Source organism: Notolepis coatsorum (genome assembly GCF_963971535.1).
Source record: "Notolepis coatsorum genome assembly, chromosome: 16".
Taxonomy (NCBI): Eukaryota; Metazoa; Chordata; class Actinopteri; order Aulopiformes; family Paralepididae; genus Notolepis; species Notolepis coatsorum.
In genome coordinates, this window is record NC_140180.1 from 63,804,113 (window position 1) to 63,828,383 (window position 24,271).

General features: G+C 42.1%; 1 protein-coding gene across 1 annotated transcript in view; it reads right to left on the reverse strand.

The window, feature by feature from the left end:
- Nucleotides 1–17,274, reverse strand: part of dnd1 (DND microRNA-mediated repression inhibitor 1) — a gene marked incomplete at both ends in the record, with an annotated part of 82,160 nt that extends 64,886 nt beyond the window's left edge. Inside the window, 3 exons of the mRNA XM_084332055.1 lie at nucleotides 7,848–8,179; nucleotides 16,683–16,788; nucleotides 17,224–17,274. Coding sequence (XP_084188181.1) covers nucleotides 7,848–8,179; nucleotides 16,683–16,788; nucleotides 17,224–17,274 — 489 coding nt within the window. The remainder of the gene's footprint in view (nucleotides 1–7,847; nucleotides 8,180–16,682; nucleotides 16,789–17,223) is intronic.
- Between the last annotated feature and the right edge of the window lie 6,997 nt (nucleotides 17,275–24,271).

Sequence of the window (24,271 nt, forward strand, 5' to 3'; positions counted from 1 at the left end):
TTCAGGATTTTGTTTGCGACAGCACCAAGTGTAATAAACAGAAAAGGATGGATTCACTGTGTATTCTGCCTCATTTATTGATGAAACAAAACCGACATCAACCCAATTTACCACCGAGCGGAGAGTTTAGTGTCACAACAAGATCGCTGATGTGTTAAGTTTGTTGTTGTTATTAGCCTAATACTAACGTCAGCAGATATACACGAGAGGTAACGTTAAACCCGGGTTGCTTGGTAGAATAGACACAATGGTGAGGTAACGTTAGCTTTAGCACAATAGACACAACGAGAGTCTGGTTAATGTTGTTATTGATTGATTGATTGAAACGGTGTTAAACTCTGGCTTGCTGCAAGCCTTCGGACATGGCTATGCCCACGGAGCTTTCAGTGTACACAAGCGGCCCCGCCTGCATCCCCACACGGAGACAAACTGAGTAGTACCTGGCTGCAGTGGAAAAGGAACGAAGTACCAGGTACCTAAAGCGGGTCGAGTCGAGTAGGTACTATGCAGTGGAAAAGCGCCATTAGACTAGAGGCAGGCTATATGCTATAAAGAGTAGACTACTAAAAAAAAAATGCATTCAATATTTTTTTTGTTTTTTTGTGTGCGCACTGTGCGGTAATAACCGCGTCGGTAGGAAATATTTCGCAAATTTGTGCGGTAAAATATCAATACCGCGGCAGCTCTAGATGTCACTATCATGTCATAACCGAACATTCTAGAACATTTGGGTCTCTATATATAGCCACGATTCTCTCTCTGTGTCAGTTGCATCTTCGACCAGACTGGACGCGACCGAAAGGATGGACTCAACAATGAACTGAAGCCAGAAGCCAGCAAGTAGATTTACGGCTGGCACACTACGAAGGAATTTTCCTGTGTGGAGTCGGCTGTGATTTTGGAGACTGGGAAAATACAGTTTTCTTACCTTGTATGTGTATGAGTGACAGGAATATTTAGGAAAGTAGATTTAGGACCACTTCTGTAAAGAAAGACTTTGCAAATAAACCATTTGAATATCTTTACTATACACGGAGCGGCTGTGGACATTGCTTTTCTTTATCAACGGACGTACTACTCACGAGTAAGTAATTTGACCAGTGGAGTGGAGCCCCGGCCCGCACACTTCCATTAGGCCTGTCACGATAACACATTTAGCTGGGCAATTAATTGTCCCCGAAAATTATTGCGTTAAGCGATATTATTGTGGCCGGTTAAGAGACTTATTTCTTTTGAGAAATTTATTTCCCAAAAGTTCTCAATTTTTTTTTTTTATTCACTGATATAATGATAATAGCATAATAATGCAAGGGCACCGTTTCAAAGTGCAATACACTTTTATTTAAAATTGGAAGACATTTTAAATATCCTAAATAAATAAAACAACCGAAAACAATAAAATGGACTCTCCACCCCTTTTCCACTGCATGGTACCTACTCAACTCTACTCTACATTTTCGGTTTTCCATAGGGATGCACCGATATGAAAATTTGCCAGATACCGATTGTTCAACTAACACAATCGGCCGATACCGATATCTGTAGCAAAAAAACATATATATATTATAATTTTTTTTATAAATATATATATATATATATTTTTTTAAACTACTGTATATTTGTATGTCTCTAAAATTTGATGAATTTAAAATGGAGGACCCTTATGTAAAAAAGCCGAAAGTCTTTTTCTGGTCTTCATCCTCCAGTCCACTGAGCTGTACTGTATTGTACACATTCTGCAATCTGTTAATAAAGTTTTCAATCAATCAATCAGACAAATGTATAGAAAAGCTTTTATTATAACCATATAACAAAAAATTATATTGTTTATGAAAAGGTTTTAGCCCTATGCTTGACTATTATTTTAGGCATGGCAACAAATAAAATAATAATAAAATGAATAAATAAAATATTAAATAAATAAATAGGCTACATGTCTCTCTTTTTGTGTTACAAATTGTGCTCACCGATATGAAATAGGCCTCTTTACTTACTTAAAAAAGGAAACATCAAGAAATATGTTTATGGTATTAATTCCACCATGCCATGTGTGTTTTTATTTTATAATGCTCATGAGTCATGATTATTGCTGAAGTCTAAGTCATACAATACTCACTGACTTTCATAACCTAACAGACTAACTTGTCTTGCTCAAGACTTGTTTATGAGTTTTAATGAGAGCACTATCTCTCTCAACCAAAGCAATGCGGGTAGATGGCAAAAGAACAATTTTGATTGACAGTAGGGGTGCACCGATATGAAAATTGGCCACCGATACCGATACCGATTGTTCAACTAACACAATCGGCCGATACCGATACCGATAATTGTGGCAAAAAATAAGTATTTTTAATTTTTTTTAATATTTTTTTTAATATTTTTTTTTTTATTTTTTTTTATTTTTTTAATGAAACTACTGTATATTTGTATGTGTGTTTGTATTTGTAGGCCTCTTTACTTACTTAAAAAAGGAAACATCAAGAAATATGTTTATGGTATCACTGATCCCTCTCCCAGTATCGTCTGGCGGCCTGCAGAGGGATACTATTTTCTCAACCAGAGCTTTCAACCAATGTAATGGAACCATTCTGGCGGCCTGCAGCGGGATACTATTCTCTCAACCAGAGCTTTCAACCAATGCAATGGAACCATTTTGATTGACAGTCGATTCGGCCAATTACGCCACACCGCGGCGCTAGCACCCACCTCTTGCTTACCACCAAGCGTTTATTCATTTTTCTACTTCGGGGCATGCCGCCATTGATGATCTGCTTGCGAGAATGCGAGTCAAACTCAGAACCACAACAAGCTAATACGTTAGCTGCCCGGCAGTGCCCGCCGACCAGCGCGCTCCACAGGATGGCCAAACGAGACACAATGATTTTACTGCAACAAATGTTATAATAAAACAAAGCCTTTCTATACATTTGTCTGGTTGAAAACTTTATTAACAGATTGCAGAATGTGTAGTTGTGTACGGAATGAGCAACGGAATGTAACCGAGCTATGCACGGCTTGCTTGCTATCTTCGGGTAAATACTATGCTGATGTAATTGAACGTGTAACTAACTATAATAACGTTAATGCCACAAAACGAATGTTTGTGTCATTTTAACAGCAGATACTTTCTTAAATGCCATCCTCCCGACAGAGCGGTGTTGATGGGGAGCTCTGATGGATTCGCTTGGTTGTGTTATTACTATGCATTGAACAGCTAACCGAAAGCTAGGGTTAACTAATGTTAAAGGTTTAGCCATAACGTTACGTTGGCTAAAGTTGGGGCTATTCTTAATCCAGTAATAATGGCTGCAGACCTGCAAGCAAAGTACAGCAAGTTGGCAAAGGAGTATTCCAACGTAAATCACATTTTCACCAGTAACGTTAGTCTTCTGCCTCCCGGCTATGAACGGACTCGGAGTAATGCCTTGCTGCTATGGGTAATAATAATATGCTGATGTTATTGTCCATGTAACACTAACTATATAACGTTAATGCCACAAAACGAATGCCTTGTTAATCATAAATAGTAACTTTGATGCAGTAGCTTGTGTGTGTGTGGGGGGGACGGCGGGCGTTGTGCAGGTGGGTCGCGAGTGAACTTTTTTTTTTTTTTTGCCTTTTGACGCTACACAAATGGATGGTTAGTTATCGGCGACTGCTATCGGCACATTTGAGCTTATCGGCCGATAGGCCGATAGCAGTCAACAAGGCACTTATCGGCCGATACCGATACCCGACCGATATATCGGTGCACCCCTAATTGACAGTCAATTCTGCCAATTACGTCACACCGCTTGCACCCGCCTCTGCTGTTCTTACCACCAATCGGCAAGCGCTTATTAGTTTTTTACTTCCGGGAAGTCCACCATTGATCTGCTTGCGAGATCAACAACCTACCGGCGCTAATAAAGTTAGCTCCCCGCCAGCCCACGAGTAGACTACCAGCGCTCCGCAGGAGTACTAAACGAGGCATAATGATTTTACTGCAACGAATGTTATAATAAAAGCTTTTCTATACATTTGTCTAATTGAAAACTTTATTAACAGATTGCAGAATGGGTACAATTCAGTATGGGCTCTGAGCAAAGGAAGGAAGTGAGAGATATGAATGAGTAATGCTTGCTATGTTCGGATAAATATGCTGATGTTATTGAACGTGTAACGATATAACGTTAATGCCACAAAACGAATGCCTTTGTTAATCATAAGTAACTTTGATGCAGTAGCTTGTGGGCAGGTCGCTTGACTGAAACTTTTTTCAAAGTTTGAACGTGTCTGTGGACCAGATTGACGCGACACAAATTAGGTCACGTTAAAGCTTGTTAGCTTAGGTGCTAACGTTAAAGCTTGTAGAATAGACACAATGAGAGGTAATGTTAACGTTAGCAGAATAGACACGAGAGGTAACGTTAGCAGAATAGACACAACGAGAGTCTGGTTAATGTTGTTATTGATTGATTGAAACTGTGTTTTACTCTGGCTTGCTCCAAGCCCTCACGGACATAGCTATACTGGAGCTCTCATGCTGTACGCCAGCGGCCATCGTGAATATTGCCACGCTGTGATGTGATGCGAGCTTTGCTCTCGTGCCTGCAACATCACCGCCAACCTCTGTAGTAATGCCAGCGGCCCCGCCTCCCCACACGGAGACTGAAGAGGTTCTGGTTCCACCTCATTAAAACAAACGCGCAAATAGCAATTAATCGCGGCCATCAAAATCATTGCATTCATTTTAATTATCGCACGCTAAATTGATTTATTGATTATCGCGGCATGCCTACCTTCCATCAATTTCCTATCCGTTCAATGATAGATCAATCTGGACTGGTCCTCTGAGCTCCTCCAGTTGAGCTGCTGCAGGGTTTAAAGCGGAACCAGGGTGCAAACCATGGGTAAGCTGGGTGAGCCATCAGCTCCCCTAGCTCAGACATCAGCTCCCCTGAAAACATGATTTGTGAATTTTTGGGGGGTCTCTAAAATACTGACAATAACTGCTATTTTTGCCATGCATTTCTAATTTTTCTGTAATTTTCTGTATCGTCATCATCATGTATAATAATAAAATTAGGCTATTTTGATGTATGATTAATGATTTGCGTGTAGTGGCTACTGGGACATAATTCACGGCATTCTAGCCTTTTGTGGTGTTTACTACATCTTCCATGACCCTTAACACTTTGAGTGCCAGCCACGCGTTGTCGTTAGTTCATGCAGACCGTTGAGTGCCGCCAACGCTATATAGCGTTTGTTTGTCGTATTTTTTCTTTATTCATCAATCGAGCCTCAGGTTAGTGTTGCAGACTCTCTCTGAGCTCAATTGGGAAGATACCGTCCCCTATCGTCTCTCCCTGTGTAACTGCACCCCATTACTTTAGACTCATCTTACTTTTCCGTCAAGCCAACTGAAGAATCCATTGTGATTGCCGGCCCGGAAAACACGTGGATTATGTATTTACAGTACCCAACACTGAATCAATAAATGCGATCGATATTTGGAATGGCGATCAGGAATTGGAATAATCTTTTTGGATAACATCTGATCTGAGGTAAGGAATTTATTTTACCAGTCTTAGGATAATCAGACCTGTTTTCACAGAGATATCAGCGTTTGCCCTATGCGTGTGTGTGGCTGTGATTGCTGATCAGGAAATGAGAGAATCGATATTTCAGCCCGCTTCTATAGCGTGCATAAGTACACATATACTATCGATAATCTAGCGTTTATTTGAAAACGATTCATAAATAGGCAGACAAATTACGTTTGTGTATGCCAGAATATTCCAGTAAATGCCGATTATCACGGAATCTTTATATTTCCCTTGAAAACTAGGGCTTTTCAAAATGCTATAAAACGGAAATGAAGCGATTAAAAAACTATCCGTTTCGACAATGTTGACTGCAAACAAGTCATTGATAAGCGACGGGCAGATTAGACACATAGCCATAATTTAAGACGGAGATTATGCGTTCACAACGCTATCATTGAAGTGGGTGGTGGCATTCAACCACGTTTTACCATGTTAACCAGTGGCACTGGAAGTGTTAACAAGGGATGATGTAGTTAAAGAGAGACAGACGAGTGAAAGTTGAATGGAAGTGTTGTTTGTGCGACAGTAGCGTGCGTAATAAACTAGTGTTTTTGCATCGGAACACGACTCCGTCTACGCTATCATTACTGCATTCCTGACGTGATCTTGGACGTATTTCGGAGATTATATCGAACATGTCAACTGAACAACAGAACGCAGATAACAGAACTTTGAACGCAGTTTCACTCAAGCTGCGCAGAGTGCCAACGCTTGGTTTGCGCAAGCCGAAGCCCAATTCGCTCTCAGGGATCAGGGATATTACCGCGGATGCCACCAAGTACCACTATGTGGTAGCAGCCCTTACGAACTCAACGGCAGCGAGAGTGGTGAGTTTGCTGGAAAACCCACCTACACATGACAAATATGTGACTATAAAAACACGCTCCGAGTTTTTTTTTGTGCCCCCCCCCCCCGAAAATCGTCGTATGGTTCGCACACTGAGCGGAACTATCTTATAAATGGCCTTTTCCAGTAGTTTGCATTGTTTTTCTAGCAATGTGGGGTTGTACCAACACTGACTAGATGTGAAATTCTTTCAGTCACATTCCTCCAGTTCAGCTGAGACAAAAACCTCCCCCACTAAACCAAGCCATTCTGAATTTATGTTTATCTGTGACGTGTAAAAATTCTGATCTGCCACCGCCCGCCCACAATCAACTGTGATACGTTTATATGAGCAGAGAGTGGAAATAATGAGGAAGAGGTTTCGACAACAGAGACCTTCAGCTGTTCACACACAGTGAATCACACACAGATAACTAGATAAAACGGGTGGGAGGGAATGGGACTCGGGGGGGGGGGGGCTCTCTCTCTCTCTCTCTCTCTCTCGTATCAGCACTCGCTGTATCACTGTCAACGTGTTGCAAAATATCATAGCGCAGTAGCGCATGCTCCCACGCGCGCAGCCGTATTCCGATCCGTGCAATAATATTCATGGGGGTATACATTGTCATTTGAAACAAGTTACCAATGCATTGTCCCGTGGGATTATGACCCCCCCCCCCCCCCCCCCCCCCCCCCCCGCGCGGTGAAATTAATTTGTCCCACAGAACCATGCGTCAGCACACACACAGACACATGAAAACACAGAGACGCGCGCACACACACACACACACACACACACACACACACACACACACAATTGCCGCCTCGCGCGTATGAGCCTCTTCTCTCTCCCTCTGTCTCTCCCTCTGTCTCTCCCTCTGTCTCCCCCCAAAGGTATCTGCCAGTGCAGGTGGGTCACTCAAAGCGCATTGTGAGTATGGGCGGAGCCCAGCCAAAAACAGCTTGGACTTTGCAAAGGCAGAAAGTGGTGCACCAAAGTAGTTGATTAAAAAATGAATTGTATTGGAAAAAAAACGTACAGATGTGTTCCATAGACTCAGGAATTGTTTCAATTCAAAATATGAGCCCTTTAAATCCGAAATATTGCCAAATCCTTTGCCATCTTTCCAAACTGTTGCGTCATCTCTAGAGCCTTCTTTCTCTCCTTCATGCAAAGTTAAATCTATTCTCAAAGTGCATTTTCTTTTATTTGAAGCTACTCTGTACAGCGATTCTACTGCACAGACCTATAAAATAGATCTGCTTTCCGCGCAGACACTTTCAGTTTACAAGTATTGATAACACGCTTAGTATTTTATAAATACATTTTTTTATTTGATGAATGTGATATGCGAAAATGAACTAAATGGGGTTTATTTCTATATATAGAACTAAATCAGGGGGAGGGGTTATTGGACCATAAGACAACCCTACCTGTAGCAGCATCTTTTGGTTGGTGCTGTGTGGCAGCTTCCCCAGGCACAGCTGCCGTTTCTCTGTGCTGCGGCGAACGTTCAGACGAACCCCCGGCTCCAGCATGTGGCCGTGCAACTGGCGCATGGCGGCAGCGGCCAGGGACGGACAGCCATACTTGGCGTAGGCAAAGCCACGGTTCTGCCCGCTGAAATTCATCATGAGTCGGAACTCCCAGAGTGGTCCCACGGAGCTGAACAGAGGGATTAGGACGTCCTCATAGGCATCCCGCGGGATTTGACTGATGAACACCTCGCAGCCGTCTCCTGGGGGAGGGGGAGGGCCCACCCAGTCTGCAGGGATAGGAGGCAGGAGGAGGTTGGCGGCAGGTAGATAAATTGGTTCTAGGTCAGAGGCAGGAGAGCAGAAGGAAATATAGGAGTTACACTATGACGTGTCATTTGAGAGCTACAGGTTCACATTAAGATCACAACAAGATAATCACTTTCATTGATAGTTGAAAGCAAGCACATCTTGTAACAATATCAATATTAGTTTATTTTATGAATGCAAGATAATTGCCACCGAATTTCACACAATGCCCCCTGGAAATGGGTCAGCAGAAGCTAAATCTGTCCTTAAAGGTCCCCTGTCTTATAAATTGTTGCCTTTTCCAGTGTTTAGCATCGTTTTCTAGCAATGGGGGTTTGTATCAATGGGGTCTGTGTCTCTAATTCACATTTTGGCGGATTGCTCCAATTCAGTTGAGACAATATCCTCCCCCAGTGAACTAAGCCATTCTGATTTGACTCGCTATCCTACGTAGCAAGGAGCTGATCTGCATAACTAACGCCCCCTCTATGGTTGTAGTGCAACTATTCGCTCAACAACAGAGCGAGTGGAAATACCGACACTTCCTCAAACGGGTTGACGTGGCGCGGGTGCCGACAGAGAGGCAGAGAACGAGTGAGAGAGAGAGGGAGAGAGAGAGAGAGGGAGAGACAGAGAGGGACAGGAGCACCCCACACACACTCCCGACCGCGTGCGCAGGGCAGGAGCTTCTCTCGAGGAAACACACACGCAGTTGGGAGCACTCACATATCACTGTCAACCTGCTGCAAAATATCATTGCGCATGCCCGTATTCCAATCCGTGCAATAATATTCACAGGGATATATATTGTAATTTGAAACAAGTTACCAATGCATTGTCCCGTGGGATTATGCCCCCATGCGGCGAAATTAATTAGTATCCCCCTCAATCTCTCTATGTCTCTCTCTGTCTGCCAGGTGACTGTCACTCAAAGCACGTATGGGCGGAGCCCAGCCCAAAACAGCTTGAAATCTTGAAGTGAAAAAATGCTGCTTTATAGTACTTGATTAGAAATACAAAACAATGCATTTAAAAAAAAATCCATAGACTCACAGGAATTGTGTAACATAGCCCAAATAGTGAAAGGAATAGCAAGACCTTCAATAGAGTAATTTGAAACTCAAAGAAATTAAATAATTGTTATTTTTTCATAACTGAACAAAGAACTGGGTCCCTGGAGTTAGAAGCTTGAATTGTTGTTGTTGTTACTACTAGTCTTAGATTTGGTTCAACGTACCTCAAAATGATTTTGCTTTGATATATGAAGACCAAGATACAATAATTACATGTATAGTAAATGTTTTGAAAACTAATCATAGGCTCTGCAAACAAATGTCTGCCTCCCCCAAAATACATAGTTAGGGTCCTATGGAATCCAAGATCGCAGAATCGTGGAGGATTTCACGGAATTTAGATATTAACTGAATTATTCAGAATTATCGCAGAATGGTGTGGAATTAGCTTTTTTTTTATACATAAATTGGTTTTCATATCAATCAATCTTCACTACGACTTTAAAACAGTGACACGGCACGGTCCACGGACACGCAGAAATGACAGCTACCAAATCCATTCAGAGACAACAGACCAAGTAGGCTACTTTGTTGGCAGTGTGAAAATATGCTGAGAAACATCAATATATTTGGAACCGTTTGTGTTAAATAAATTGTATCTGAATCTCAGATACAAGTCAGAAAGGCAAACTGCGCATAACGGGGAGTCTCTCTCTCTCTCTCTCTCTCTCCCTCTCGTAGCCAATCGTTACACTATAAAAACTAAAATAGTTAAGTCTGATATAAGCCATTCTCACTTTCTGTGAGTCAGAGGATGAGGTCAGAGGAGTTTGATAGTATTTGGATGAGGATGGCCAGATAATGTTGATATTTAAACTTTAATGAAATTAGACAGAGAGAAGCTTCAGCAAGTACAACGCGCTGCTGACCGACAAAAAAGAATCCCTCACTGAGGAAAACACAAAGCGCCTAACCATCATGTATCACAATGGTGATGTCAGCCTGCACCTTTAAAAGGATCTCTTTGAAATAAATGACATTTTACAAAAATAATACTCATAACTGAACTGGCACTAAACATTGAACTGCTTTGGCACTGTTTGCAGATGTACTGTTATTAAAGTTAGTTAAAAACATAACTTTGTATATATTTTTGAAGGTTAAATCCAAAGGAAAAAATATGAAATACGAGAAATACGAAAACAGGAAAAGATCAAAACGGATTTCATAGTATAGGGTCCTACATAGTGACCCTTTAAGTAAAACTTCCACCCTGACTGTCAAGTCTATCTAGTCTTGAACTATGCTATTATCAAGGCCTCTGCCTCTCTAGAAGGGAAGAATCCATACAATGTTATTCCTTTGGTCTAAGACAGTACAAACATATTAGTGAACATGAACAACTCTCTCCCAAATACAAAACCTTGAGTGCTAAAACTCAAACTTGTCGTCATCGGGTATAAAGTCTGAGGCTGCTATTTTATACATTTTCAGTTTCAGAACTGAGACCACTACTATAGAACTCTTAACAAATCAGCAGTTTGTGATCTATAATAGAGCTGCCGCGGTATCGGTATTACCGCGGTATCGCTGTTACATCATGCCCACCGCAGCGTTGGGCTGAATACCGGCATCACCGCTGTTTTTTATTATATTATTATTATTATTACGCTCTCGTTGGGCTTGCGGCTCTGCAGATATACCCTACTTCTCTGTCGAGATTCCAAGCGACCCTATTGGGTACCAGAAAAGTCACATGAAACACTGCAGACCACTGATTGGTCAGAAGAGATACGCGTCACATGCTTGGAGCATTTTGCAGTGCGTTTACTTCCTGAATCTCAGCCATCACAACACTGCTAATAGTACGTTAGCTCCCACCGGAGACCCGAGTGGATTACCGACGCCGTCGCTCCTCAGGGAACGAGGCATAATGATTTTACTGCAACGAAATGTTATAATAAAAGCTCTTCGTTCTATACACTTGTCTGATTGAAAACTTTATTAACAGACCGCAGAATGGGTACAACTCGGCACGCTCTGAGCAAAGAAAGGAACTTAGATATTAATTGAGTAACGCTTGCCTTGCTATGTGGTCCGGTAAATACGAACGTGTAACTATACTAACGTTAATGCCACAAATCGAATGCCTTTGTAATCATAAGTAGTAACGTTATAATAATAAGAAGAAAGGGTCGGGGGGGTAACCGGCGGGCGCGACACCGAGGGGAGACTTCGAATCCGTGTTTCACTTTTAATAACGAATGCGTGCATGCCGAATCCCAAACAATATTCATGCTGCAAAGTCATCCTCTAAAGATAGACATTTAGACTAGAGGCAGGCTATATGCTATATAAAGAGTAGACTACAAAAAAAATGCATTCAAACTTTTTTTTTTTTTGTTTAATACCGCGGCGGTAGGAAATATATTGCAAATGTGTGCGGTAAGGAAAACATCAATACCGCGGCAGCTCTAATCTATAACAACTCGAGAATATATTTTCATGAATGTTTTCTATTTCAGAATTATCTCATGATTTGTACTTGTTTTTTTAAGATAATTTTTTTGGTAGATTTTTTTATTGGTTTATTGGACAAGCCTGGCAGAGAGGAAGGATGGGAGAAGATATGGGGGGAGGACATGCGGCAAAGGTCGCCGGGTCCGGGAGTCGAACCCGGGATGGCCGTGTTGCACTGCAGTGTGTTACGTGGTGCGCCACCCTGGCACCCCTGTACTTGGTTTTTAGATGACCAAATATTATAAATCACGTAATATTAAGCGGATATAACTATCAAAACTCTGAAAGCATCCAGATCATATAACCATATACATGTAGATCGAACGAAGATACAAGATTATCATTAAATAATTCACAAACCCTACATTTCCATTTCCCAAAAATGTAATTATCCCAAAGTCTCCCCACTTTTTGGATTGTGGGCCAACGTCAACTGGTGCCATCAAAAAGTATTCGCTGATCAGTCGAATCCATTGCTCATCAGGGCTGCTCCTCTCATAATGTGTTCAACAGTATTACTATTTATTGTTCACATTGAATCCATTGATCGTATTGATTAGGCTAACTAAAGTAGAGTTTTTTTTGCAACTTGCATTAGTGAACGGATAGTGGATAGGACAAAAACAGAATTCATATATTTAACATTTTAAGCATTTTATGAGCAAACAAAATGTGTTCGATTGGACAATTGATTATATCAAGCGGAGAACAGAGCAATTTAACAACCTTGCAACCGGGCTGTTTCTCCCCCCTCATTCACTACAAAACCACAGATGAATGACAAGTTTGGAGACCTATTTCAGAACGCGCTGCCTATTCTATCCACGTTGTGTCTCCATCTACCCGACTTGGGATGCAGCATCAAAACATTCTGTCTGAATGCACAAACTTATACTCTCTTGCTAGGTTCATTATGGACAACCCAAAGCCGGGAGAATGGGGAGGGGCAATCGATATTGTGGTATATGCCGCAAACGCAAAACCTGTGTGAAAAGGGCTTGTGATTATAATTAGAGCAGCAGAGTAGTCAATCGCTGCTCTTTTATAATCACAGGTAGGTTGAGCTGATATGCATGTACAGATAAATTACACAAACAATATTGTATACAACAGTCTTACCATTTATTGTTCATGTGAATCCATTGATAGTATTGATTAGGCTAACTAAAGTAGAGGACGTATTTTTGTATTTTATTTCTCGGATCAGCTGTGATGATGCAACTTGCTGGAGAGAAAGTCGGGAGAGACAAAGTCAGATTGGGTGTAACCCGAGCGCCCCCTACTGGTTGACTATTGTTAATAGCTGGTGACTACCTGGGGGCTTCATTACTTCAGGCAACCAACTTGCGCCTAGCCACGCCCCCACGGCAGCGCCAGAGCGGAGCGGCAGGCGGCAGCGGCGCGCAGGTTGCCGCACACAATCCCCCCTGTTTTAACATCGACGGTTAGCTCAACTCGTTCGCCGCCTGGCTGTGGAGCCTGCGGTCCAGTTGGTTCGAATCACTTCAATTTTTTTTTTTTTTTTTTTTTTTTAACGTTTAATTAATTTATCGCCTCTCTATATAAACGTCTTCCTTTCGCCGGTTAAGTTTAGGCATTCTTTCGGAGTTGGTTAAGGTTAGGGTTAAGTTTAGGCATTCTTTCGGAGTTGGTTAAGGTTAGAGTTTGTCTTAGAGCATGGCAATATTTCTTTCGCCGGTTAAGTTTAGGCATTCTTTCGGAGTTGGTTAAGGTTAGGGTTAAGTTTAGGCATTCTTTCGGAGTTGGTTAAGGTTAAGTTTAGGCATTCTTTCGGAGTTGGTTAAGGTTAGAGTTTGTCGCAGAGCATTAGGGCTGTCTTAAATACTTCAAAGCTTCGTTCGATGGCACAAGCTTCGAACATTAAAAAAAAATCGAAGTTTAAAGGGGAACTATTTTACTATTTCTTTCACTATTTGGGCACTTTTACACAATTCCTGTGAGTCTATGGAACACCTCTGTAATATATATATTTGTTTTATTCATTGTTTTGTATTTCTAATCAAGTCCTCAAAAACAGCATTTTTCTACCTCAAGATCTCGAGCCGTTTTGAGCTGACTGTGTGGAGTGGTCAGCAGAACTGTGTTCAGCTCATTCTGCACGTCTCCATTAACATGCAGCGGTGTCTCTCTGACATCACAAATCGCGCACATTTTCAAATGACTCAGTTCAGTGAGGGTGAATATTGTGAGAGGAGAATTGGAAGAATGCGCCAATATGAGAATTTTGAGACATAGATCATATTAATATAAGTTCACATAGCTAGGAAACAATGCTAAACACTCAAAAAGGCCATTTATAAGATAGTTCCCCTTTAAAAAGAAAAAAAAATTTGTTTCAATTTTCTTTTTTCAACTTTTTTATTTTATTTTAATTTTTACTTCGGTGTGTGTGTGTGTGTGTGTGTGTGTGCAGGGGCGTAGCTGGGGTGGGGGTAGCTTAGGATGATTCCAAGGGCCCAGCTCTGGGGGGGGGGGGGGGGGGGGGGACAAAAAAAAAAAAAAATCTACTAGACATCACTCAGGTGTATTATTGATGCTCTTATTGATACTATGTTTGTTTCTGAAGAGTGTGTGTGTGTGTGTGTGTGTGTGTGTGTGTGTGTGTGAGATATATAGAGAGAGAGGGGGGGCTTTGGTAGACTATTGCATTGGTCCATTCATTGAAGATGAACGCAATGCGACATCCTTTACTAGGCTCACCCACCAACAGTGCAGGTGCTGAACTGCTGATCCGAATGTATAGGTAAAAACCATATTATGCGTTTTCATCAATAAAAAAATGGCCAAAAAAAATTCCACTCGCGCGCTTACGCTCGCTCGCATTCACTGGGGGCCTACAAATACATTCTTTCATGGGGCCCAGAATCTGGAGCTACACCCCTGTGTGTGTGTGTGTGTGTGTGTGTGTGTGTGTGTGTGTGTGTGTGTGTGTGTGTGTGTGTGTGTGTGTGTGTGTGTGTGTGTGTGTGTGTGTGTGTGTGTGTGCGCGCATGGGGCCATTGGGTGGGGCCGGGGGACAAATACACTAGAGGAAAGTAACCCAGCTCAGCACTGCCCAAATTATATCATCACTATTGCCTGTTTGAAGGATATCATCCTCAAACACATATACACCACCTACACGCCTATTCTCAGTCCTTGCCCCACAATGGTGGAATTAACTACCCACCCCAGTTAGGACAGCCGAATCCCATCCAATCTTTCGCCGTCGACTAGACGCACTTCTTCAACCATTATCTGAAATAAAATTTAAAAAATAAAATAAAAAAAATCTAACCCTAACTAACCTTACTGTCATGCACTTGTCCTAATAAACTAACCTACACTGTAACACGCAACACTTTGATGAATATTGTTACTCAGCTGATAGAGTTGTATCCTTCCTGATGACCTGTCGTACAGAACTTGTAAGTCGCTTTGGATAAAAGCGTCAGCTAAATGACTAAATGTAAATGTGAATGTAAATGCCTTGTAGAATTCCACACATAAGAAAGAAAGATACTGGGATGAATAAACAAAATAGGAAATAAAATGTAGAAATGCATGCAATACATAAATAAATATGAATCTCCATATATGAAATAGAACATTTAGATAAGGTGCTACTGAGATGTTTTGGTGAGTTCTTTGTTTTTTTGTGGAAGTAGCCCTTCTTAAAAATGCATGTACATTCACTGATAATTGGTCTGTAGTGGAGTCTACAAGGTCTACATTGCCGGACCATGTAGAATCCGGACCTTGTAGACTGACATAATTCTGTGCATAGTTTAGTCTACACAGGCCATATTTCAAATAATCAAAATCTTACTTCATTCATCTTAAACATTCTTGATTTGGGGGATTGGTAGTTCCCATGAAATCTGAAGTTGTTCAAACGACAACAGCGATCCACCTTGAATTAAATCACACTGTGTTGGCTGCGTCACAGTCACGAAAGGGGCTACTTAATTCATTAATCCAATCCACTTTATTTATAGAGCACATTTAAAAACAACAAAGTTTACCAAAGTGCTGTACAAGTCCCACAACATAAGAAAAAAAAAAGAAAAAAAAATATATATAAAAAAAAAAAAAAAATTATTCTAAGCTTCGAATTAAAATCGAAGCTCGGCCCCGAAGCTTCGATTGCCAAAAAAATATTCGAAGGTCAGCCCTACAGAGCATGGCAATAGAATGCAGCCTATTTCCGCACTGCCGCTCTGCCGCGGTCACATGGGCGTCGTGGCCAATCAGAGAAACGCTGAACGCAAGTTGGTTGCCTGAAGTATTGACGCTACCTGGGGCCTCACTCTACTGCTGTATCAATTAACTGTAAATATACTAGTGTGGCTGGAGCAATTATAGCCTAGTGTGTGTGTGAATTCCAAATACTGTTCACATGTTTAGTGTTTTAAATGTATGTTTTAAATGACAGTACATACTCCGACACATCTTACTGGACTTTTTGACTTGTGACTTTTACCTTTAAGTCGACTTAAAGAAAAAAAAAAAAAATATATATAAGCAACGTGTCTATCCGTCTTTTGAGGATGTGAGAGTGAGTTTAACCCATAGCACCGCTACTCACCCCAGGCCTTCTTGACTGCGCTTCACGATACCATCCGTTACATATATAAATAAACGTATTACTGTACATTTTTGGCTGTGTATTTTAGAATGTATATCCATGACTATTTTTATTCTTATGTGATTTTTTTCTCTTTTTTTTGACTACCTAAATGTTTATTGTGAGTGATATGTAGGGCTGAATTCCCCTCGGGATCAATAAAGTACTTATATTCTATTATATTTGTATGTATTGATGTCAATTGGCTTTGATTAACTATGATCACCTACACAGGTGAATTCTCTTGGTCACTAATGAGAGGACACAAACTGATGTACTTGGCCACACGTGCAAGTAAGGGGGCATGAATTCAGATCTCCTCACCTTCAGGTGGTCCTCCATATTTTCGCTGTCCGTTGATTTGGACCAATTTCACATTAGTCTCCTTCTGCCATTTTTGCAGGGACTTCAGCCGCTCAGGATTCAGCACCTATAGGACAAGTGTGCAACAAACGCACCAAACAAACGCATGACCAAAGCACCGCCGCTATGCCTAATGAGCAACTAAAGTTACTATGCACAGCAAATAAAACACATTTCTCTATTTTGTGCAAAGGCGAAAACAAATGAAACGATTATTTACAAACATCTTGTGCGCAAGTCTGGACAGCTGATAAAACACTCAAAGGTGTAACTGTTACATAATTGCGAGAATCTAAACATTGGCTGGCCTCGCCCATCGATGAAAATGGCTACACAAACTTAAGTGGTTTTGGAAAACAAAGCGGATGCACCATTCATGTCAGTTAATTAACTGAACTAAAAAAATTAAACTTTTCCAACTCTACCTGCATTCGCACAGATTCCATGGCTTTTTTTTTTGTGATTTTCTTGTTTTTCTCTCTCGTCACTTTCCCCTACTCACCTCGGGGTAGTTGATAATGTGGACAGCGATTTGCCGACTGCAGGGCGCCATCCGTGACACGTGTCCAGGTAGGCCAATACTTGCCTACCTGTTGCTCTCAACAGAGATGGATTTGCAAATGGGATTTTTAAATCAGTGTCGAGAATGTATTGGACTGTCAGGAATCAATACCTGGTAAATAACAGAGATAAATAACACCATAAGTTAAATTGCCGTATTTTGTCTTAATCACAATATTTTGTAAGGACATTTTCTACAGTTTGGTGACCCCATGACCTTTCCTCTATAGCTGCCTCCTGCTACAATGTATCTTGTATGAAAAAAAAACATTAACATTACGTCTTATGTTTTAATAATAACAAAATCATTCACTCATAGCTTTTTTTAAATGTCCTTTCAATAATTCATAGACTATCTTACTTCCCAATTGATACTCCTGAATTAATTATATATATTGACATTGTTTTGAGATCATCTGGATCATCTTCAGTAGTTTTTATCTTCTGCAATATTAGACTGGTGTAACATTATTATAACAAGATGTATCATCTATGCTTGTCATAGCTTGTTCGTGTGTATACTACTATTATGGAAAGGTATGAGTAATGCATTACTATGAAGAGCAAGTAATGATGTAACACAATCACATTATTAATATTAATATTAATATTATTATTAATTGATGGTAATACGTAATATATATTACATTAAATTTTTTAAGTAATTTCCCCACAGTAACACTGCTACAGCCAACCTACTCTGTTGGATTGAGATGGTTTCAGACTTGTGACTTGCACTTCACCAAAAAACAATGCTGATTTATTTTGCACTTAATCTCACACACACACAAACTGTTTTGCACACATTCATTTTAGTTTGACAGTTATTGAGAGTAAATTAGTTTGAATATGGTCACCGGTGACATTGAATACTTGCGTTGTGTTAATTACAGCTCAATGAAATGATAAGGTAGCAGTCCCTATAAGACAAGGTATTGCTATTTTTTCACCTACATCATTTAATTGAGCTGCAATTAACACAACACAAGGATACAATGACATCACTGGTGGCCATATTCAAACAATTTTACGGTCAATAACTGTCAAACTAAATGAAGGTGTGCAAAATGGATTAGAGTTTTTGGCTGTGTGTGAGATTATGTGCAAAATAATTTGGGGTGGGGGGTAGTCGGAAGAGTATAAGAGGAGGAGGACAGACAAAAAGAAGCATGTGTATCCAGGCGTGATAAAGATGGGGGGGGGGGGGGGGGCACACAGCTGTGACACGGAGGAGATGGAAGATGAGGAGGACAGAGAGAGAGAGAGAGAGAGAGAGAGAGAGAGAGAGAGAGAGAGAGAGAGAGAGAGAGAGAGAGAGAGAGAGAAAGAGAGAGAGAGAGAGAGAGAGAGAGAGAGAGAGAGAGAGAGAGAGAGAGAGAGAGAGAGGACTGAGAGAGTGAGAAAGAGAAAGAACACACACTGAGAGGAACAGGTGTTTTATTTGGTGAAGTGTTCAGCCGCCCGCCTCCTCACTAACACCCGGTCCCGCGAACACATCACTCCTGTCCTCCACTCCCTCCACTGGCTCCCGATCAAACACTGCATTAACTTTAAAACACTACTCCTCACCTTCAAAGCCCTCCACAGCCTGGCCCCCCCCCTACCTGACTGATCTCCTTCTCCCCTACCGCCCCACCCGTTCCCTCCGGTCCTCCTCCACTGCCTCCCTCACTGTCCCGACATCCAAGCTTAAAAACTTTGGAGATCGGGCCTTCTCTTGCACTGCACCCCGACTCTGGAACTCCCTCCCCCAGTCCATCAGAGACTCCCCTACACTCTCCACCTTCAAAGCTCGCCTCAAAACCCACCTGTTCTCCCTTGCCTTCAACCCCCCCCACCCCTAAACCCCCGCCTCCCCTCCAACCTGATTGATGTCTGTCTCCAGTCTTTTTTGTGCTATCAGGCTGTCTCCCCTGTTCCCCCCATGGTCTCATGATCCTTTTGTTTTTGTTTCTTTGCTTTCTTTGTTGTTTTTGTTTTTGTTTCTTTGCTTTCGTTTCTTTGTTTGTACTCCTGCTCCCGACTACTGTCAGCGACTTCGGGTTATTGAGAAGCGCTATATAAATTAAATTAATTATTATTATTATTATTATAAGTGTCCTTTTAAGACTTACCTGTCTTGACTCGGGACTTGAGTGTCAAAGACTTGAGACTTACTTGTGACCTGCAAAACTACTAGTTGGGTGACGGGTCCCACTGGCTTTGCTCTCTAGAGTTTCTCAAAATATTGTAGGCCTGCAGCCTGCTGCCTGGTACTCATTTCACTGATGTGGTGGGAGTTGTTTTCTGTGGATATGAGCTGTTGAATCATTGCAACTCCGGTCATATTCCTCACGATGTCAGCAGAGAGCCACGTCTGTTTGTGTGCTTTTCACTCCGTCTTAATGCAGGCTCATGGAATCACTGCGTGTGCTCAGACATGAACAACAATAGCCTATACTTCCCAATGTATCTCAATACATATTACACATAGCCTACTGCCTCAATAAATATTAAACTAGTGGTTCCCAAACTGTGGTCCAGGGAGTCCCAGGGGTCCTTGAGGGAGGTTCCAGTGGGTCCCCAGCAAAATAGAGAATTCATTTCACTATTATCTCATTCACTTAAAGATAGTTCTATAAGAGAATAAAAAACGACTATGGAATTCTGTACATAAATCATGTATAAATATCTCATTAGATCATGGCCCCTGGGACAAAATCTTATCAAATGGGGGTCTCCGGCCTATCTATTCGGTGGTCCTTGACATGATAAAGTTAGGGAACCCCTGTACTAAACAACCCAGTGTGCGACCGGAGTCCAGGCCAAATGATATTGCATCACAACATGACACAAATTAGCCTTTCATTCATCCAAAATGTAAATTATGATACTTCAGAGACTTTCAATACTGTTTAGGAGTGTGTTTACAAAACATTTGAGGCAATTCATCTTTGCCTATATTTATTTAAGAAATACTTTCTTAATAGCATTATAGCAGTTTAAAGTAACACGTCTAAAGCAGATAGTGGGGCTTACTGTATCAGGATAATTCAGATAGTGTGTCAGGTGAGCTGTCACTTAAAGAAAAGTATAATAACTGACTTTAGTTCAAAACTTTCTAGCACTCATGGCATTGTCTATATGACTAACCTACAGTATACAGTATGTGAGATCTATATAATGAAAGTAAAAAAGAATACAAGAATTATGTCCATATACTATTTGACCCAGATCTGTACATGTGACTGGATTGGAACCTGGGTCTCCTGCGTAGGACATCTGTCACCTCTGTCTCTCTTTTTCCTCCCTCTTCCCCCATCTTACATGACAATTCCAACAGTCTCTCTCACTGTCTGTCTGTCTGTCTGTCTGTCTGTCTGTCTGTCTGTCTGTCTGTCTGTCTGTCTGTCTGTCTGTCTGTCTGTCTGTCTGTCTGTCTGTCTGTCTGTCTGTCTGTCTGTCTGTCTGTCTGTCTGTCTGTCTGTCTGTCTGTCTGTCTGTCTGTCTGTCTCTCTCTCTCTTTCTCTCTCTCTCTCTCTCTCTCTCTCTCTCTCTCTCTCTCTCTCTCTCTCTCTCTCTCTCTCTCTCTCTCTCTCTCTCTCTCTCTCTCTCTCTCTCTCATCCTCATCCTACAGAGTGCTAGATGAACACTTGAATGTCTGACCTGTAGGCTTGTCTTTGCTGTGTGTCTTTCTTTTGTAATGGATAGGCAAAAATAAGCATGTGCTTCAGCCTATTCTTTTTTTTCTGTCGTTGATTTTGGATTTTGTGTGTGAGCTTGCCTTGAATATGTACATTTGTGATTTTTTTCTTTTCGTAAGTCCAGTGTTTTTTATTTGTCTGTAAACAAGACCGAAAAATAAACTTCATTCATTCATACATTCATGAATGTATTCATTCATTCATTCTTCTAGTAACCCAGCAGTGAGCTGTCTGTCTTTGTGTCTCTGCCGTCGAACGGAAGGCGTACCAAACTGATGAGCCCGCTGAACCAGCGGTTCCGAAATTAAAAAGAACAAAAAAAAAGAGTGAGAGAAAACCACACACAACAAAACTTTGATGACTTTTATAGATTTCTTTGATAATGCCTTCACTGCAGGTTGCGCTCCACTTGTTTTGTCGCACGACCGGAGGAGGAATGGAGGGGTTGTAGGGTGGGGAGGGGGGTAAGTCGGAACACTATAGGAGGAGGAGGAGGACAGGCAAAAAGAAGCACGTGTGATGGAAGATGAGGAGGAGGAGAGAGGCCTGTGGTAGGGGGGCTGGGGGGGGGGGGGGGGGGGGGGGGGGGGTGAGAGACAAGCTACAAGGCGGTCGGGAGAGTGGGGTGTGTGTGTGTGTGGGGGGTGGGGGTGGCTTATTGAGGATATTGAGACGGGAACATAATGTTTCCTCCTCTGCTGCCTCTGTATTCCTATCTGTCGCTCTGTTCCCTGCAGAGTATTTTATCTGAAGTATCTTGCAGCACAAAGTGAATTACTGTAGCCTATCTGGACAGCTCCAAGATAAGCAGCCCGTCCCGCTTTCAGGACAATCAGATTTGCATCAAGGTCTCCGGGCATTTTTATTGACCGTCCAGTGGGGTCCCACCGGAGTTGGTATAGAGGTGGATTTAGTTTTGTGTGTATTAGTGTGTGTTAGTGTATGTCTTTGCATTTAATCTTTCTCCTGGTTGCTAAGTTACTATGCCACTGGCTCACATCTTTATTGCCATGTGTGCACACACACACACACGCACGCACACCCACGCACGCACGCACGCACACACGCACGCACGCGCACACACACACACACACACACACACACACACACACACACACACACACACACACACACACACACACACACACACACACACACACGCACACACACAGTCTATTGTGTGTTGGCCGTGTAATTTCCCACAAGAGGCAGATGAATGTTAGCGTGTTGAATAGTGAACGTAGCATCCTTGAGCGCACGGCCCTTGTGATGTGTGTGTATGTCTATCTGTGTGTGTGTGAATGTATGTGTGTGTGTGTGTGTGTCTATGTATGTGTGTGTGTCTATATGTGTGTGTGCGTGTGTCCATGTGTGTGTGTGTATCTGTATGTGTGTGTATCTGTGTGCGTGTCTGGGCCTCTGACCACACTTTCACTTCGGCTAGTGTCCTTGCTCGGCTCCAAAGCAGCGAAGGTCTTTGGTGGGGCCCCTTTTGAGCGTCAAAAAGTGATAGATGCAATATAGAGTCCATCGATAGGTCAAGGAAAAGTGTTCATACAAATCGCTGTGTGTCCACCGCCTTTGTTCGAATTGCCGGCAATCCAATTGTTGTTCTGCCCAAGTAGCCGGTTATTGAACTAGACATATATCGCGTAAGGGTATTTTCTATGCAAGTTCCTACATTTTAAAAAGTGTCAAGGTTTGCGTTGGGGGGTGGGTTAGTGTTGATCACGAACTGTGCAGTGTTTTTAGCTGAGAGGATGTGGAAAAGTTTCAGTGGCGTCTTGCGCAACATCTTCCTGAGAGTAAAATTAGTTAGTGAAAATCTGTCAGCCTGTCGCTAAGAAGTGTCAGCTGTTTAGCGACAGCAGATCCTGAGCCGTAGGGCCTTGTCACGCGAACACAAACACACTCACACACACACACACACACACACACACACACACACACACACACACACACACACACACACACACACACACACACACACACACACACACACACACACACACACACACACACACACACACTCTCTCTCGCTCTTTCACATACACACACAAACATGCACTTTCTTGTACATACAAATATACACACTCACACACACTCTCTCTCTCTCTCCCTCTCTCTCTCCCCAGACAGTCACAGCTGTGCTGCTGCCTCCCTCACCTAAACATCAGCAGGGGTGATCTCTCTTCCCCGGTCTCACCTAGGGGCGAGCCTCAAGCCGCCACAATCTGTTGACTGTCACTCCCCATCAATGCGTCAGTCCTCATCACGCTCCCTGTTACACAACCCATGGCATGGGCTCCCAGCGCACTGTGCCCTGCTCCTCCCAACGCACCAGACTCTTTTAAAATACTTTGAAATCAACTTGAATCGTCCGACGGACGGACGGGGGGAACAGCTGCTGAGTAAGGGGACCTTGACTTTTTTTTTTTTTTTAATAACAACTTTCTCCCCAGCCTGCTGTGAGAAGAGCTTTGCCGTCACCCTAACATCCTCTTCTTGCCCCCTCCCCTCCATCCACATTTTCCAAATCTCACTCCCAATTTTTGTAATTATTATTCTTTTTTGTTCCTTTTCACTCTCGTGGCTTTTGTCTGCGAAGGGAAATCGTTTGTGTTCCTGTGAAGAAAATGTGACGCCTGGCAGATGGAAAGACCTTTTTGCCCCCCTTCTTTTTCAGATAGACACATAAAGTGTTATTATTGTTATTATATTATTAAGTATTATTATCACTTGTGTGTGGCAGGGCAGAGAGGCAGGGGTTCCAGTCTGTGCCTGTGTCATTGATTTTCCTCTCCACAGGCCCATGCGAAAGGAATTCTGAACAGAAGGCAGTTGCACATGTTTGGGGGGATGCTCTTCTTTGCATTACAACAAAATAAAACATAGTTATTGTTTGTTCATTGTTACCATCCCCCCAGCACACACACACACACACACACACACACACACACACACACACACACACACACACACACACACACACACACACACACACACACACACACACACACACACACACACACACACACACACACACACACACACACACACACAAAATGTCCCCACAAAAAAGAGAATTCATCACTTAGGAGAACATTTAGTCCCCACAACGGTAGCCCATTTGTCCTCCATGTTGGAAGAAACAAAGGTTGCTACTGTATGTACAAAACAATAGTTGCTATGTGTTGATATATGAGAAATGTATCAACAAAAAATTATACATTTGGTGTTTTATTGCAGAGTCTTGTAAACAAGTCACAGTGGAACAGTAATATTGTGTCTTGCCCGGGAGGAGC